The following is a 17,221-nucleotide window of genomic DNA, read 5'->3' as shown; positions in this document are numbered from 1 at the left end:
ACTTTCTTCAATTCCCCTCAGGTCCTTCTATATTCAGCCTGATTCTCCATTGTTTTTTCTACCTGCCGTCTGTCGTATGTGCACTTCTTCCTTTTCTTCTTCACCTCTATCTCTCTTGTCACCCAGGGCGCTCTGGATTTATTTGTCCAGCCTTTCCCCTTCAAGCCCCTAGAGGCTTGGGCCAAGATCCACTTGGGCCAACTCATTCCCCAGAACCAGGTCCAAAAGTGCATGTTCTCTCATTGGACCGGAAACATACTGCTGCAGAAAATGACCTTGAACACATTTCAGGAACTCTCAGCCCTCTTGTCCCTTTGTACTATTCCTATCCCAGTCTACATTTGGATAATTGAAGTCCCTGATTATGATTACCCTATAATTCTTGCACCTCTCTGTAATTTCTTTGCAGATTTGTTTCTCCACATCCCTTCCACTCCTTGGTGGTCTGTATACTACACCGATTAATGTTATTGCACCTTTTTTACTCCTTACCCCTAGCCAGAGAGATTTTGTTCTTGAGCCCTCTGGAACATCCTCTCTCTCCAGTACTGTAATGCCATCTTTAATCAATATTGGCACTCGCCCGCCTCCACCTCCTTTTCTCCCTTTCCAGTCTCTCCTAAACACCTTGTACGCAGGAATATTTAATGCCCAGTCCTGCCTTTCTTTGAGTCAGGTCTCTATTATAGCAATTATAAGTCCATTTGTTAACCTGTGCCTGCAGTTTCCTAAACTTCTTAATTACACTCGTGCATTCACATACATGCACATTAGCCCTGATTTAGGCTTTTTTACTCTCCTGCTTATTCTGGCCCCATCTAATGACTTGCTATTGCCTACTCTAATTCTTCCAAACTCTATAAGTATTCTATCTACCTTGATACCACTCTCTGATATATCCTCGTTATCAGTTGTTAGTACTTTACTTCCCACTGCCAGTTTTTCTCCTCTCCACTCTGAATTTCCCCTCAGGTTCCCATCCCCCTGCCAATCTAGTTTAAACCCTCTGGGGCATTAGTCCCAGCTTTGTTAAGGTGTAACCCACCCTTCTTGTACAGGTCCCACCTGCCCAGAACCGGTCTCAATGCCTCAGAAATCTAAAGCCCTCACTTCTCCTCCAATTCTCCAGCCACGTGTTGAACTGCTCAATCTTCCTATTCTTATGTTCACTAGCATGTGGCACTGGGAGTAATCCTGAGAATACTGCTCTTGAGTTCCTGCTTTTTAATTCTCTTCCTAATTCCATCAAATCTGCTTCCAGAACCTCATCCCTTTTCCTACCTATGTCATCGGTCCCAATGCAGACCATGACTTCTGGCTGCTCACCCTCGTCCAAAGGAATGTCCTGCAGCAGCTCTGTGACATCCTTGACGCTGGCACCAGGTAGGCAACATCCCATCCTGGAGTCATGTCTACTGCCACAAACGCCTGTATGCTCCCCTAACTATGGAATCCCTTACTATTGTAGCAGTTCCACTCTTTCTCCTCCCCTCCTGTGCAGCTGAGGCACCTGTGGTGCCATGAACTTGGCTCTTGCTGCAGTCCTCTGAAGAACCATCTCGCTATCCAGTATCCAAAATGGAAAAGTGGTTAGAGCGCTACCTTCCTGTTTCTCTTAGATACCCTGGCAGTCACCCATTCCCTCCCTGCCTGTGCACTACTTACCTGTGGTGTGACCACCTCTCTAAATGTGCTATCCGCATAATCCTCAGCCTTGTGGATGCACCACAGTGACTTCGGCTACTGCTCAAGCTCCATAACTCGGAGCTCAACTTTCTGCAGCAGATAACGCTTCCTGCAGGTGTAGTCATCAAAGGCACTTTGTGCTTGCACGACTTCCCATATCCCACAGGATGCACGCTCCACATAGCCGGGCTGCACTGATATTCCTTAAACTTTATAAAAAGCGCTTACTGCAGTATTTATTAACTAACTTATTTTAAATATTTTCTTAATTAATTTAGAATAATTGCTATCTATACAACAATTTACTTTGCTTATTAAATGCTATTACCATCCACAAATACAGCTAGTAGTTATCCTTTTCTTAATTACACATGTATGTGTTTTAGAACTTGCGCTGTTTTCACACTCCCAACTGCTTCTCCACTTGCTCTGTTTTCAATCTCCTGACTGCCTTTCCTCTCATGCTACTTCAATCTCCCGACCATCTCTCCCCTCGTGCAGTTTTCACACTTCCGACTGACTCTCCTCTTGTGCTGTTTTCCTGACTGTGTTGAAATCATAGCCAATTTATTTTGAGGACCAGACTTTATTTCCTCACTCCTATGCCTTAGACATCCCTATCAAATATTAGCCCTTCAGGCACTGTTGCAGCTATCTTGTTGAGTGTAATCATGCTATTGGGACAGGGAGTAATATAACCAAGAGCAGAGAATTTTAAAATAGACACTTGACAAAACATGAAAGTTGGCCTGGTTTTGCATGATGCACCATATCTGCCTTTAAACTTCTGAGCCAGAATTGGCTGGGAAGCCAAACTTTAGGGCTGGCTTTTAAAGCAATTAAGGCCAATTTCTCCCTTGTAGAAGTGACATCCAAGAAACAGGTAAGTGAAGTGTTTAAATAGAATTTTTAAGAAATTTTGTAATAGTAATTTTAATATTTTTAATGGGAAGAAGAGTAGATGATATATGTATAAGACGATTTTCTATTTTTGTGTTTGAAGAGTGTTGGATTGCTAAAGTATAAAATTTACTGCCTGATAAATCAGGCACTTGTTAGTATTTGTTTCAATCCTACTGTATGTGAGCTGAAAAGAATTAAAATGGTTGCCACTAGGTGACTGGAGTTAAAGGTAGCAGCTAGAATTTGAAGTAATGGTTTTGGGGATGTGTGTCATTTTATCAATGTTTCCCAGAACTACAATTTTCTGCCTTGGTCCGATCATTTCTGCCACTGCACGCCCATAACTACCCTGTTTAAGTTTACTCCTGAACTGTGAAATTATCGATTTAAATGATGTGGACATTTTTTATAACCAAAAGTTGTGAAATCCTCATGAAAATACCTCTTCCAGTGATTTTTATATGCAAATTTTCTCTCATCTCAAAATACTTGTGTTCAGGGATGGTAACCATTCAATCGTCGTCATCTTCTTTCTTCTCTTCTAGAGCCTAAAGATGCATGAGGCAGATGTAGCACTGTCTGTTTCCATAGCTAGTTTTTCCTGGAACAGGTCGCTAGTCTGTCACCAGAGGTTGTAGTTTGCGGGGCACCACTCCACACCAAACATGGCTAATCAGGAGACTCTCCCACTTGCAGTCTGCCATATGTTTATTGGAAGGATTTGCATGTTAAGAACGCACCTTCTGTGACCATCAAGTCCTGGAGTACGACTCGAACCTGGAGCTTCTACCTTAGAGGCAGGGATGCCACCCACTGTGCCACAAGGCTTCCAACCACTCAGTACCTCATGCATATATATGTTCTTCATGTGTGACTCTAGTCAGTGAGATGACAGGATGTCACACGAGCTCAGCCTTGCCCTAGACTGGCGCATATATTTTCCATTAGGAGTTAGTGGAGAACAATTAGAAGCAGGAACCCATTACTGATCTTATTTGTTCTTTGCCCATCTCACTAATATCTATTCTAGTGTCCCAAATTCTGCCCTAATTGAGATCAGCTAACACAGCACAGAGCAGGATTCAAACCAGGTCTATATGGCTTGGTATTGTCTCAAAGGCCATAAAGTTCAAATCCTTGTTCCCATTAGTTTGTATATATCTCAAGTTGTTGATACTAATAGACTTTGAATAAATCCTAGGTCAGAATACTCAATGAGACCTTAATACTCAATCCACTCAAAACTTCTGGGCTCACAAAATTCAAACAGATCAGAAAGATTAACACCAGTGGGACTGAGCTGACTGGGCTTCAGGGACTGGACTGCTAGGGCTGAAGCTGTATATGACCCATGAACAGCAATTTGGAATCCATGTACTAAACTATCAGCTAAGTGTTGAGAGCAAGCTTTCACCAAAATTAGGTCCAGCATCCTAAATACTACTTTCAGGTGAAACCGTGATTTGCTACTTTAAATTTAGTGTTTGCTGCTCACGATGCCAACTCCTCTACATTGGGAAGGTCAAACACAGATTGGATTACCTCTTTGTGGAACACCCCCGTTCAGTGCTCCAGCATAACTCCAAGCTTCAAGTTGCCTGTCATTTTAATTATCGGCCCTACTCTAACTCCACTGTCCTCTGCCTCCTACACTGTTCCAATGGCACTCACTGTATGTTTAAGGGAATCTTTTGATTAGGTACCTTACAGTCTACCAGACATAACATTGAGTTCAAGAATTTACCCCAACCACTGTACCCATTTCTTTAGATAGCAGCTATTGGTAATAATTCTGTTGTTCCACCTATACCTCCTCTAGACCCATCTTTTGTTTTTTTTTAAATAAGGCTTTATTAACCAGGTCTGGCACTATCAGTGGAGAGAAGAACAGAGTTAATGTTTCACGTTGGTGAACTTCTGTCAGTTCACATCAATATTTCATAATTCAGGTTTGGGAATAACCTGAGCATTGTCAGACACCAAGAAAGCTATGAATGGAGGCAAAATTATCAAACTAGCATTTCCATATGAAATCTAAATTCTCAAACTAAAATTTGCAAATGTTAAGTACTAAGAACATATTGAAGACAAGATAATGACCATCAAACAATTGCCTGAAAAATGAGAATGGCCAACATACATAAGAAAGGAGCCAATTATGTGGGGTGTAGATCCTTTGTTAGTTTCAGTATATGTCCTGGTATTTCAGATTTCCATTCTTTGACAGTTTTTTTCACTTTAATTGCAGCAAAAATATTTTGTATACTATGTGTAAGCATTAATATGCTAATCATTTTCTTTTTTTTTATTTTTAGCCCTAGAGAGTCTTGGGTTTTGCTCTTACATTAGTGAAGTAAAGGAAGTCTTGCAAGAGTGCAAAACAGTAGCACTGAAGAGGAGAAAAGCAAGCTCACGTCTAGAAAACCTTGGCATACCAGAAGAAGAACTACTGCGCCAACAACAGGAACTATTTGCAAAAGTAAGTAATGGATTTGGGTGTAAGTCTAACGTGGCCATTTAAATAGAGGCTATCATTGATAAAAACTTTATTCTAAAATGTAGCAACAATGAGTAGGTTCTGCAGTTTCCATCGTAATATATTGTTGAGTTTACCTTTTGTGACGATAAATTTATTACAGAAGATCTACCATGAAGCATTATTCCTGTATTTGTATTTTATATACACTGTGTCTTGAGCCTCTGTTTTCAACTGTTGAGGTGTTCAGTGAAGTTCTTCTAGGGTAATTGCTTAAACTTCTTCTGCTTCTAATTTACACAAGTGAACAGGGTGTTGTAACCAGTTGAATGCTTGTCCAGTTTCCAGAATACTAAAGTAGGCAGAGTAGTTAGGATAAAAAATGAAGTCAGTGACTTGTATGGGGATTCATATCAATTGTGCTATGTGACAGAAAAGTTAAATTTGACATTACTATGAACTGTTACATATTGGGTGAAAAATGAGTGTGCCTTAAAGTCAGTTTTGCTTGAAGAAAAGTTGAATTATCCAGTTATTTAAATTATGTAAATAGAATGACCTTTCTGCATGATTTCAATTTGAATTAACTTGAAAGGAATAGATTGTAGACATAGAATAAATTAAATAGAATTAGTACATGGAAATTCTCGGGATTTTGGGGCTAAAGTAGATTTATCTCCTTCATTCAGAAGCAAAATACTACAGATGCTGGAAATCTGAAATAAAAACAAAATTTTTATGGAAATCCTCTGCAGATGTGGCAGCATATGTGGCAAAAGAAACGGTTAACGTTTCATGTCAGTGACCTGCCTAGATATTGTGATTGAGTGGCTAATTTTAAAAAACACAAAGCAACAGTTTAAGCTCTGATTTTATAATGCAGTTGCCAGAGTAGCCTGGAATACTTTAGGTTTTGTCTACACTACAGAAATAAACTATATGTTCTTAAGAGAAAAGTTACAAAATAATTCCAAGTCTAAAGGTGATCGTCTGTGATAGTAAATTAGAAAAGCTCTGCAACCTAGAGAGGAGGAGGAAATAACCTTGTGGGGTGTGTAAAATGTTACCTGTTAGAGATAAATTAAACCCAGAATGTATCATTCGAATAGGACCATAAGTCATCACTTTAAATTCATGAAAAGTTAATTTAGAAACAATATTAGAATTTATTTTACTCGAGGAGCAATAAATGTTTGAAATAAGATACATTAATGAAGTTTGCAAAGCACTTAGATGCTAGGCTGGGAGTGGTAGGGTTCTACTGGAACAAGCTTGATGGGTTGAAATACTTATTCTTCTACTTTACTGATTCTGTATTGTTATTTGTATGGCTGGGAGGATTGAACTTAGATAGCACCACCCCACCACTCCCCCACAGTGGGAAAACATCTTTTATATTTTGAGCCTTTCTCTGACAACATGGTGAGATTGGGAGAGAGCACTGTGGGGGTTACTTGTGTCACATACCTATCCATAATGCAGTGATTTTGTCATGATCAGTTCCATTTTTACACAGTTTGTATCATAATACATTTAGTTGTAAACATTTCCATTCTGATATGTATGGCTATTGACATGTATAGCTGTCTGTTTCATGGCACCAGTGTGAGATAGAGCTTCTTTTACTTAGATGTAGAATAACCAGGGAAAGCTGCTTTGTTTATCTTGGTCATACTACAGAATAAATGAGTATTGCTGGAGTTGTTCCAGCAATTCACGTATATTCAGGGCTCCAAATTTAATTCTTTCTTCTAACTAATGAATCACCAGTATGTCTATTAATATTGTAACTGTCAAAAGAGCAATTTCTACCTCACCCGAAATGTTATGAAAACATTGAGACTGCTTGACTAGGATTCCAGTTCCAAGTTTTGCAGGCTGCTTCCCGGTGACAGTGACTGCAGAGGACACTCTCTTCCCAGACTGCTTCATGGTGACTGCAGAGGACACTCTTCCCAGACTGTTTCACGGTGACGGTGACTGTAGGGGACACTCTTCCCAGACTCAAGTGTTGTTGCAACTGTACAAGGCATTGGTGAGACTGCACCTGGAGTACTGTGCACAGTTTTGGTCCCCTTACTTGAGGAAGGATGCAGTTGCATTGGAGGTGGTTCAGAGGAGGTTCACTAGATTGATTCCAGAGATGCGGGGCTTGTCTTATTGGAGGGATCGAGCAGTTTAGGCCTATACTCGCTCGAGTTTAGTAGGATGAGAGGAGATCTAATTGAGGTATATAAGATGCTAAAGGGGATAAACAAAGTAGACATGGAGTAGGTGTTTCACCTTGTGGGGCATTTGAGAACAACAGGCCATAGTTTTAGGCTAAGGGGTGGTAGATTTAAATCAGAGATGAGGAGGAATATCTTTTCTCAAAGGATCATGAATCTCTGGAATTTACTACCTCAGAGTGCAGTGGATGCCGGGACGCTGAATAAATTTGAGGAGATAGACAGATTTTAAATTAGTAACGGGCTGAAAGGGTATGGGGAAAGAGCGGGAAATTGGAGTAGAGGCCAAAATGAGATCAGCCATGATCATATTGAATGGTGGGGCAGGCTCAAGGGGCTGAATTGCCTACTCCTGCTCCGAGCTCTTATGTTCTTAAATGTTATGAGGGTATCTGCTCCTATCACCCTTTCAGGCAGTGAGTTCCAGATTCCAACCACCCTCTGGGTGAAAAAATTCTTCTTCACATCCCCTCTAAACCTTCTTCCCCTCACCTTAAATCTATGCCCCCTGGTTATTGATCCCTCCACCAAGGGGAAAAGTTCCTTCCTGTCTACCCTATCCATGCCCCTCATAATTTTATACACCTCAATCATGTCCCCCCTCAATCTCCTCTGCTCCAGGGAAAATAACCCCAGTCTATCCAATCTCTCCACATAACTAAAACTCTCCAGCCCGGGCAACATCCTCATAAGTCTCCTCTGCACTCTCTCTAGTGCAATCACGTCCTTCCTCTAATGCGGATTCCAGAACTGCATGCAATACTCTAGCAGTGGCCTAACCAGTGTTTTATACAGTTCCAGCATAATCTCCCTGTTCTTATATTCTATGCCTTGGCTAATAAAGGCAAATATCCCATATGCCTTCTTAACCACCTTATCTACCTGTCCCGCTACCTTAAGGGACCGGTGGACATGCACACCAAGGTCCCTTTGATCCTAGGTACTTCCCAGAGTCCTACCATTCATCGTGTATTCCCATGCCTTGTTTGTCCTGCCCAAGTGCATCACCACGCAGTTATCCGGATTAAATTCCATTTGCCACTGATCAGCCCACCTGACCAACCATCTATCTCCTGTAATCTAAGGCTATCCTCCTCACTATTTACCACCCCACCAATTTTCTTGTCATCTGCGAACTTACTGATCAACCCTCCTACATTCAAGTCTAAATCGTTTATATATACCACAAACAGCAAGGGACCCAACACCGATCCCTGTGGATCCCCATTGGACACAGACATCCAGTCACAAAAACACCCTTCCACCATCACCCTCTGTTTCCTGTCACTCAGCTAATTCTGGATCCAATTTGCCAAATTGCCTTGGATCCCATGGGCTCTTACCTTCATTATCAGTCTCCCATGTGGGAGCTTTTCAAAAGCCTTGCTGAAGTCCAAGTAGACAACGTCAAATGCATTGCCCTCATCTACACACCTGGTCATCTCTTCAAAAAATTTAATCAAATTGGTCAGACCTGACCTCCCCTTAGCAAAACCATGCTGACTGTCCTTGATTAATCTCTGACTCTCCAAGTGTAGGTTAATTCTCTCCCTCAGAATTGCTTCCAATAGTTTCCCCACCACTGAGGTTAGATTGACTGCCCTGGTTTATCCCTTCCTTCCTTGAATAATGGTACCACATTGGCTGTCTTGCAGCCCTCTGGCACCTCTTCTGTGGCCAGAGAGGCATTGAAAATTATTGCTATTGCCCCTGCTATCCCCTCCCTTGCCTCACTCAACAGCCTGGGATACATTTCATCTGGGCCTGGAGATTTATCTACTTTAAAGCCTGCCAGACCACTTAGAAACTCCTTTTCTATGCTAATTTCTTTAATTATATCACAGCCCTTCTGCCTGATTTCCATACCCACTTCGTCCCTCTCACTTGTGAACACCGACACAAAATATTCATTTAGAACCCTACCTACGTCTTCCGGTTCCACGCACAAATTACCACTATGGTCCTTAATGGGCCCTACTCTTTCCCTAGTTATCCTGTTATTCTTAATGTACTTGTAAAATAACTTTGGATTTTCCTTTATTTTACCTGTCAATGCTTTTGCATGCCCCCTTTTTGTTCTCCTAATTTCCTTTCTAAGTTTCCCCCCTACAGAGTCTGTACTCTAGGGCTTCTGCTGTTTTTAGCCCTTGGTATCTGCCATAAGCCTGCCTTTTTCTCTTTATCCAATCCTGTATATCCCTAGACACCAGGGTTCCCTGGATTTATTGGTCCCACTCTTTGTCTTTACTGGAATGTGTTGGCCCTGTACTGTCCCTATTTCTTTCTTCAATGAGTCCCACTGCTCTGACGCAGATTTGCCTAAAAGTAGCTGCTCCCAGTCCACTCTGGCCAAATCATATCTGATTTTATTAAAATCGGCCTTCTTTCAATTTAGAACTCTGATTTGTGGCCCATCCTTGTCCTTTTCCATAACGACCTTGAATTTAAAGGAGTTATGATCACTATCTGCAAAATGCTCCCCCACTGATACCTCCACCACTTGTCTGGCTTCATTCCTTAAAATTAAGTCCAGGACCGCCTCCTCTCTTGTAGGACCTTCTACGTACTGGCTTAGAAAGCTCTCCTGGATGCATTTTAAGAATTTGCTCCCTCTAAACCTATCACACTATAGTTAACCCAGTTAATGTTGGGGAAGTTGAAATCCCCCACTATTACTACCCTATTAGCGGATTTTAGTAAAATAAAGTAGGATCTGGCCAAGGTAGACTGGGAACATCTCCTTGTGGGGAAATCTGCAGAGGAGCAGTGGTGGGGGGTTTCAAAAATGAAATGGGGAGGGTACAGGCTCAACATGTTCCCTCTAGGGTGATAGGAAGGAGTAACAAGCCCAGAGAACCATGGATGACCAGGGATATTCAGGATACAATGAGAAAGAAAAGAGGCTTTTAGCAGGTACAAGGGAAGCAAATCAGCGGAGGCATTAGTGGAATACAGAAAGTGCAGGGTGGCGCTTAAGAAAGCAATTAGGAGAGCAAAGAGGGGATATGAGAAAGCTCTGGCTTTTGGAAATTCCAAGATATTTTATAAGTTTATCAATAGGAAGAGAATAACCAGGGCAAGAGTAGGGCCCAAGAGGGCAATCTATGGGTTGAGCCAGAGGACATCAGTAGAGTTGTTGAACGAATACTTCTCATCCGTCTTCACCCAAGAGAATGAGGATGAAGGTATCGAACTCAGGGAGAGAGACTGCAAGGTTCTTGAGCGAATTGATATAGAGAGTGATAACGTATTGGAGGTGTTGGCAGGCTTAAAAGTGGACAAACCTCCAGGTCCAGATGATATGTGTCCCAGACTGCTGAGGGAGGCAAGGGAGGAGATCGCAGGCGCTCTGACCCAAATTTTTAATTCCTCTCTGGCCACGGGGGAGGTGCCAGAGGACTGGAGAACAGCTAATGCGGTTCTGCTATTTAAGAAGGGTCATAGAGATAAGCCAGGGAACTACAGGCCAGTGAGTCTCACGTCAGTGGTAGGGAAACTAATGGTGAAATTTCTGACGGGGAGAATCTATCTCCACTTGAAGAGACAAGGTTTGATCAGGGATAGTCAGCATGGCTTTGTCAGAGGAAGGTCAGGCCTAACCAATTTGATTGAATTTTTTGAGGAGGTGACCAGCTGTGTAGATGAGGGTAGTGCAGTTGATGTGGTTTATATGGATTTTAGCAAAGCCTTTGACAAAGCCTCACATGGGAGACTTATAAAGAAGGCAAATGCACATGGGATACAGGTGGATTCAAAATTGGCTTAGTTGTAGGAGACAGAGGATGATCTTAGAAGGGTGCTTTAGTGTCTGGAAGCTGGTGTCCAGTGGCGTACCATAGGGATCTGTGCTGGGTCCCCTATTTTTCGTCATTTATATAAACAACATAGATGACTATGTGGAGGGTAGGATTAGTAAGTTTGCGGATGACACAAAGAATGGCCGGGTGGTTAACAGTGAGGTTGAATGTCTTGGGCTACAAGAAAATATAGACGGGTGGTCAAATGGGCAGATAAGTGGCAGATGGAATTTAACCCTGAAAAGTGAGAGGTGATACACTTTGGAAGGAGTAATTTGACAAGGAAGTATTCAATGAACACCATGACACTAGGAACAAAGGGACCTTGGAATGTGTCCATAGATTTCTGCAGGCGGAGGGGCAAGTTAGTTGGGTGGTGAAAAAGGCGTATGGGACACTTGAGTTTATCAATCGAGGCATAGATTACAAAAGTAGGGAGGTCATGTTGGAGTTGTATAGAACCTTGGTGAGGCCATAGCTGGAGTACTGTGTGCAGTTCTGGTTGCCACAGGAAGGATGTGATTGCACTGGAGGGGGTGCAGAGGAGATTCACCAGAATGTTGCCCGGGATGAAACATTTAAGTTATGAAAAGAGGTTGGATAGACTTGGGTTGTTTTTGTTGGAGCAGAGAACACTGAGGGGCGACCTGATCGAGGTGTACAAGATTGAGGGGAATGGATAGGGAGCAGCTGTTCCCCTTAGTTGAAGGGTCATCACGAGGGGACAAAAGTTCAAGGTGAGGGGCAGGTTTAGGGGGGATGTGAGGGTGGTGACGGTCTGGAATTCACTGCCTGGGCGAAGATCCCAAGAATCAGTTGGGTAAACCTTCGCTGCACTCCCTCTATAGCAAGTACATCCTTCCTCATATAAGGAGACCAAAACTGCACACACTATTCCAGCTGTGGTCTCACCAAGGCCCTGTACAATTGCAGCAAGACATCCCTGTTCCTGTACTCTAATACTCCGGCATGAAGGCCAACATACCATTTGCCTTCTTTACCGCCTGCTGCACCTGCATGTTTACCTTCAGTGACTGGTGTACGAGGACACCCAGGTCTCGTTGCACCTTCCCCTCTCTCAACTTATAGTCATTCAGATAATAATCTCCCTTCCTGTTTTTGCCTCCTAAGTGGATAACCTCACATTTATCCACATTATACAGCATCTGCCATGCATTTGCCCACTCACTCAGCTTGTCCAAATCACACTGAAGCATCTCTGCATCCTCCTCACAGCTTACTCCCCCACCCAGCTTTGTGTCATCTGCAAATTTGGAGATATTACATTTAGCTCCCTCATCTAAATCATTAATATAAATTGTGAATAGCTGGGGTCCCAGCATTTAGTGACATCCTTGACCCTGGCACCAGGGAGGCAACGGACCATCCTGGAGTCAAGTCTATGGCCACAGAAACGCCTGTCTGTTCCCCTTACCATCGAGTCTCCTACCACTATTGCTGTCCCCCTCTTTTTCCTCCTCCCCACTTTTTCCTCTTCTCCACCTCCTGCCCTCCTGTGCAGCTGAGCCACTCACAGCGTCATGAGCATGGCTACACTCCCCAGAGGAACTGTTACTCTCACCATTTTCCAACACAGAGAAACGGTTCTCGAGCAGGATGCAATCTGGGGATTTCCTGACTGCCTGCCTGACACCTTTCTTCTGACTCGTCACCCATTCCCTCTCTGTCTGCACTTCCGTAAGCTGTAGGGTGACCACGTCTTAAAAACGTGCTATTCATTAAACTTGCTGCCTTGCGGATGCACCTCAGTGCCTCCAGCTGCTGCTCAAGCTCCAAAATTCAGAGCTTGAGTAGCTGCAGCTGGTCGGTCAGAGCACAAGGAGCTTCTAGGACTTCCCACATTTTGCAGGCGGTACATAACACGAGACTGAGCAGCCCTGCCATGCCTCTAGTTGAAAAAAAACCCCTTATTTTAAGTTAAATACAGTAAAAAAACAAAGTTAAATTATTTACATACTTTAAATAAAAACTAGAACCCTTATCTTTTCTTAACTTAATCTATTTTAAACTGGAGAAAAATAAACTGGAGAAAAACACTTACCCACTACTCACCCATCAGCTCTCACCTTTGTGCTGACATCACTTTTTGAAGCTTTCCTGCACTTGTGCTGGTTCTGATCCCTCTGCCACTCTCTCATGCTGTCTTGTGATGTCACTCTTGTTTTTTCACCAAGAACTGACTGCAGGACCCTCTTCCCAGACTGCTTCACCGCGATGCTGTCTGCAGGACAGTCCTGGTTTCAACTCAGCAAGTAGGATCTTTAGGACTGGTCACAGTCATTGCCCCATGGTCAGCTGAAGTACTTGAATCTCGAGGACCTGGGTGGCTTAGAATCTTGTTCAGAAGTTGGTTGGCTAGAATAAGGATACAACACCTGAGATTCCTCAAAATGCTTTCCTTACAAATCTAATTTGATTTTTATGACACTATTACTTTCTTTTGGATGTGTCCTTTTATGTCATCCCACCACCAGGATGCTAAAATGAGGTTGACCGAGGGGTGGTAGATCAAGTGTTTTTGGATAAGTGTTTAACATATAATTGTTCAAGTACTTGTACTTATGGTAATTAGATCTTGTGTCATTGTGAAAATCCTTAATAGTTAGATTTGCAGCTTGTACTATCCAATGCAGTTTTGTCCACCTCTATTGGTCCTTTTTGATCAGGCCAGAATGATTAACAATTTCCTGCTTGAATTTTTCCAACCTTGCTACACTTCCCTTACCACTGAAATCATTGTGTACAAGCCCATTAACTAAATGCCTCCCTTGTTTTCCAGTTATATCCTACATAAACTGCAACTTGTCTCAAATTCTGTTGCCATTGTCTGATTCTGTTATGCTCTCATCACCTCTGTCTTTGCAAGTCTCCATTGGCTCCCAGCTCTAGTGTATCAAACTCAAAATCTTTGTCCTCGTCTCTCATCTATCCGTGGCCTTTCCTCTCCCTGTCAATGTAACCTCCCTCTCTTCTTAAGAAGAGTCATAAGGACTCGAAACGTTAACTGTGTTCCTCTTGGCAGATGCTACCAGACCTGCTGAGTTTTTCCAGGTATTTTTATTTTTGTTCTCGCTCTGTTCTTGTTGCTACAATAGTGTGTCTTTCAATCTTTTGATTCAGGCCACATTTGCATAACCATCCAACCTCCATCCTAACAACACATCCATTCCACTTAAAGTTGCAGAATCATGAGCTCTGGAGCATACCCCTTAACCTCTACATCTTGCTACCTCAGAACTTAAACTCTTTGACCAGTCACCTTTTCGGACTGCTTTCTAGCAATATTTAATATCCTTTCTTCACCTGTGAAGTGCTTTGGTAAGTTAACGTTGCAAATTCTGTTATATTCCATATTTGCCCAGGGCAAGAAGAAGAATGGTTTAAATAAAATGTTCCTAATCCATTAGGGTTACTTAAAGAGCTATCTGGGATTCTTATCCTACAAAACTGTTCTATCTACTTGAACAGCTATGTTAAATATTCTCCCTCACTCATTTTCCTGCAACCCCTCACCCCTTCAAATCTAGGTGGCCAACTCTGAAAGCATCAGCACTCCTCAAAAAGAACATTAGTTCTCTGGAGAAAGAGAGAATTCAGACTTCTAAGTGTCTGGGTCTAAGTGACCTAGACGGTATGAAAAGCAGGGCAGCTTTCTGGAAGTATAAAGCTGCAGTGTCAAATTTAGAATCTGCAAACACTGCAGTTTAAAGGAACCATTTCTTCAGATCAGTCTGCATTTGTGTTCAGTTTATTTGCAGATATTTGTATACATTGTTGCTTTGTTTACAAGCATGTTTTATGATAAAACTAGTCTCCCCCTGCCTTGGTTTAAGATGTTCTCTTGCCACCCCCAACGAGCCCTTGCTCACTTCATGCCACCATGTCCTGTAATTTGAACAGCTGCATCATTGAAAGTGCGTTATGTTGTGCTTCTGTCAGTCTCCCCTCCAAAACATTTAGCAGGCCACCAGACCATGTTTCTGTGAAAAGAATTGACCGATTTCCTTATTTCTGCAGGCCAGACAACAGCAGGCAGAATTAGCCCAGCAGGAATGGTTACAGATGCAGCAAGCAGCCCAGCAAGCACAGTTAGCAGCATCAGCCACAAGCAATCCAGTCAACAAAGCAGGATCATCGCAAGACGAAGATGAAGAGGATGACGTGTAAACTTCACCAGCGTATTAGTTGTACACAGATATCCTTCTACCACACATTAACAATGACTTGGCCTGACTGCAATTTCCAGCTTCATTCACAACTTTGCAGGCTGGCTACTGGTGTCAAGAGGGTCATTGGTCAAGTCTCCGTTGTCATGAGTTTTCATGTGTACCAACAAATCACTTTTATTACACATAGAAGTGTACAGGATTGGAAGTTTTCAGAATAATATTTAATATTTACACAACAGGTGATCGGAATCGGGGGCAACAAATCAGTGCAGTACTTTAAAGCTCCAGCACCTGTTTCTTGTATCTTTCTGAAATTCAGTATTGTTACTGCTCATGAATCTGAGGAGTAATGCTTCAGTTTGTGTAATCGGTTGCTTCCCTACTGTTTAATACTGAAAGCAAATTCATTAAGTGGCTTATTTAAGTTTGCAATTGAAATGTTTTTTAATGTAAGACTTGTAACCAGTGGTAAAACTGACTTTAACAAATCACATTTAACTGCCGGTAGTTCATTTTTTTTAAAAAGATGTCTGGCTGGGTTCACAGAATTTTAAAGAGTAACCTTATTAACTTTGATAAAACCATTAGCAGATCTATAGGCTATTTAGTCTTAATTTTATGTGGCACATGTCCTTGCTTCATTGTTAGTTTTAACTCCTGGATGTAAAGTAAACTCTGTTTCCCAATGTCAGTGTTAAAGACAAAACACATTTATGTCAGCAGTCATAGTACTGTACCAAAGAGTGAAGTCAACAGTGGGAAGATTGACAAGCAAGATAGGGTACTTAGAGTCTAAATTAGCTGCTACTTAAATGTTTTAACTGTTTTTGGACTGTAGTGTTTCATGTTCTTTCAGAAATACACATAATTGTTAACTATTTTGGGATTGATGAAAAATTTCACCTTAATCTATCTGTGGGAGATTTCCAATGCAGAGTGTATGTTTTTTTTAAAAATTGCATTGCAAAGTTGTGCTAGTTAATACGTAACTCTTCCCTGGTGCTTATTGTTCTTACATTTTTCATGTGCTGTTTCTCTTAGCAATAAAAAGATGTTTTTATTAAAAATGTTCAAAATGAACTTTTTATTTTGTTGTCCATCTCAAAACTACATTGCTGCTAAGCATAAGTTGACAATCACTACTGCAACAAAAGTCCGATTTCCTTTTGGAAATGTTGACAAAAATTCTTTTTTTTTTGCATTTTCCCTTAATTCTAACTGCTACACAATGTATCATTGCCTATTTGAAATAGCATGCAAATGATTAGCTGCAAGACATTGAGATTGTGGACCAGGTGGCGTGACTCAATATTTACTTGTTTCTAGAAGTTGACTGGAGAAACAATAGGGTGCTATCAAACAGCAATTATGCTGCTAGAATGTCAGTTTCATTGAATTATACTTTGTTATGCAAGAAGTGCCATCATGTTACCGTAAGTCATACCGTTTTAAGTTTCATCAGATCCAAGGCAGAATCTCGGCACTGTTGATTTGTTAAATAATTTTGAATGTTTGTTAATATTTGGCCATTCTTTTTGCTTGACTCCTACCTGTATTTTGAGATTTAAATTGTAATACTCTTGGCTGGAGAATATCCTTGGTATGAAAGTGTAATTGGAAACTTAAATCACCCAGTAGCTTTACATTGTCCTTTTTAATATCTTATGTATTTACAGCTGAACTAAAAGTAGTAGCATAACTACTGGTTTAATTGCCTTCAACAAAAGATGTCCTCTAACACACAATTCATTCTTGCAGTTTGAATGATTGCATGAAGATAGATGGCCATTGGTTTACTGTGAAGTTTTAAATATTTTTTAAAAATAAAAGAATTTTTACCATTTTTGTAAGATGAGATTTTTCTTAGCACTCTGAAGCTGCAGTTTTGTATAAAGTCATAACACATCTACTTTGGCTGTAATTGATTTTATTATTTGGCCA

General features: G+C 41.5%; 1 protein-coding gene across 1 annotated transcript in view; it reads left to right on the top strand.

Moving 5' to 3' along the window:
- Positions 1–16,347, top strand: part of dr1 (down-regulator of transcription 1) — a 28,268-nt gene extending 11,921 nt beyond the window's left edge. The window contains exons 2-3 of the mRNA XM_041207558.1: positions 4,905–5,068; positions 15,129–16,347. Coding sequence (XP_041063492.1) covers positions 4,905–5,068; positions 15,129–15,278 — 314 coding nt within the window. The 3' untranslated portion in view covers positions 15,279–16,347. The remainder of the gene's footprint in view (positions 1–4,904; positions 5,069–15,128) is intronic.
- The last annotated feature ends 874 nt before the right edge of the window (positions 16,348–17,221 follow it).

Source organism: Carcharodon carcharias, chromosome 16 (assembly GCF_017639515.1).
Source record: "Carcharodon carcharias isolate sCarCar2 chromosome 16, sCarCar2.pri, whole genome shotgun sequence".
NCBI classification, from domain to species: Eukaryota; Metazoa; Chordata; class Chondrichthyes; order Lamniformes; family Lamnidae; genus Carcharodon; species Carcharodon carcharias.
The sequence above is the reverse complement of the archived record's forward strand: the minus strand, read 5'-3'. Positions and strand labels throughout refer to the sequence as shown.